This window comes from Austrofundulus limnaeus, unplaced genomic scaffold (assembly GCF_001266775.1).
Source record: "Austrofundulus limnaeus strain Quisiro unplaced genomic scaffold, Austrofundulus_limnaeus-1.0 Scaffold465, whole genome shotgun sequence".
Taxonomy (NCBI): Eukaryota; Metazoa; Chordata; class Actinopteri; order Cyprinodontiformes; family Rivulidae; genus Austrofundulus; species Austrofundulus limnaeus.
The window spans coordinates 437521-439565 of NW_013952867.1; the positions used below are offsets into that span (position 1 = coordinate 437521).

General features: G+C 43.6%; 1 protein-coding gene across 1 annotated transcript in view; it reads left to right on the plus strand.

The window, feature by feature from the left end:
- The window catches only part of traf3ip2a (TRAF3 interacting protein 2a), a gene marked incomplete in the record, with an annotated part of 14473 nt that overhangs the window by 9785 nt on the left and 2643 nt on the right, over positions 1–2045 (plus strand). The window contains 4 exon segments of the mRNA XM_014025288.1: positions 465–643; positions 717–805; positions 870–938; positions 1010–1114. Of these exon segments, the coding sequence (XP_013880742.1) occupies positions 465–643; positions 717–805; positions 870–938; positions 1010–1114 (442 nt within the window).

Below are 2045 nucleotides of genomic sequence, written 5' to 3' on the forward strand. Positions count from 1 at the left end.
CCTAAGAACCTTAGAAGCTGAACTAACTAGCAGCAGCTATGTGAGCTCAGGTTTAGAGGTGAATATCGCGAGGTGAAGGGTGATAGAAATGAGTAATGACGCTGGTGACTCCGAACTTATAGGGTGAAGGCGGAGCCTGTCACCCGACGTTCCACGTCACCACGTCACCGGTCTAAAGACGTGATTAAAGGTGGCTTCAGCCAGGCGCGCGAGGGCGCACGTGTCCTATTTATAACTGTGTGTTGAACTGAGTGAAATGACCGAAAAGGAACTGCACATATTTATTTATCTTTATTATCAAAGGTTGATAAAACCTGATAACTTATTTCTCATCAGAGGTTGATCTCCGTATTAAACTCTGACATGAACGGCAGCGATATGCATTCCTGAAAGAAACATCAGGTCTTTCATATTTTGAGCAGTGGTTGGTGTATTTTCCTCTTGTATATTTTGGTCRTCCTCAGGAGTCCTCCTCTGAGGCCCGTTCTCAGTGATGCTCCAGGTGTTCCTCATGGATGCTGTCCTCAGGGCCCTCCTCCCTCTGAAGTGATGCATGAGGTCAGTGTGACCTGCCCTGGTCCAGCAGGTCCAGGAGCAGTCACAGGGGAGGTGAGGAGAACCATCAGCCTGCCTGAGGAGTGCAGTAAGCTTCACGCTGAACCAGCAGGATGATTTACTCCTCAGGTTCAAAGATTTGAATCACTTCTCTTTGACAGGAAATGTCTTCATCACATATTCAGTGGATGCAGCGAAAGAAATCATTCCMTTTGTCAGGTTTCTGACCGGTCAGGGATTCAACCCAGCAGTAAGTACCATCAGGTCCCAATAATTTGACACACTGCACAAACACTCAGCGAGCCTCTCCACAGATCGACATGTTTGACAGTCCCCTCAGAAGAATGGGAATCACGAAATGGATGGACCGCTACCTGAACGATGTAAGACTAAGTCCTGAGTTCAAGCTGCTTGGTCACAGTCATAAAGCTGACAGAGTGATGYCATTTGACAGAAATCGGTGCTGATCATTGTGGTCATCAGCCCCAAATACAAGGAGGACGTGGATGGAGTTGGAGACGATGAGCACGGCCTGCACACCAAATACATCCACAACCAGGTGAGTGTGTGGACTCACCTGCAGAGGCAGTAGATCTGTCTACAGCTCCTCACCCTGTCAGCTGACTGCTCAGGGTTGTGTCTCACTGGGCMTCTCCATTTACCTAAATCATGTAAACAGAGAGCTCCAGTGGTAGAAAATGACTAAGCGTTGTGTTGTTTACTCCTGTGACAACTAAGGAAGTAAACAGTAAACAGATTCATAGTTTCTACATCTTTCCATCAGCAGCGAGAGGAAACAGTGAGAAAATATCTGCAGGATTTAGACCCTTCTTTTAGACAGAACTATGGTCCACCCATGGAGGTCTAAATAACAACTAGAGTGAGTTTAAACCACGTGACCATGTGAACTACTGTAGAAGCTACAACGTTAATCAGACTCTGGATTTACCATAAATGTACTGAGCAGAACTGAAGCTAATATTTTCAAATTAAATAAGCTCATAAGGTTGATGTAATCACTGTTAATTATTGAACCGGTTAGCAGATAAGAGCTTCTGTAGCATGATGCTATACAGAGTGTAGCACTGCTGAATCATGCTTCAATTTAACACAAATTATTAAATATTGCAGTTGGTTTTACCTCAGTGTAAAATAATATTGTCTATTTAACTATTTTTAGGTTTCTGTTGGATAAACCTGACCTGCTAGGAAGATGGTTAAGCTAATGGTTTCATCCTATAACCAGGTATAGAGTGAGTCAATGGTGGGCACAGACCGCTAAAGTGCAAATCCGCTAATTGCGGACCTAAAGATTTCGTTTGCGCTTTAGCGGTCTTAATAATTTTTATCATTTATAAGTGGATTTGCACTTTCTAAAATTAAAAAGCAGTACCACTAATAACAAATTATCTACCAGTCATCATTATGTTGAACAGCAGAAGGTATGACTGTCAATGAATCACAACATGTGATCTATCCAACAGCACCCC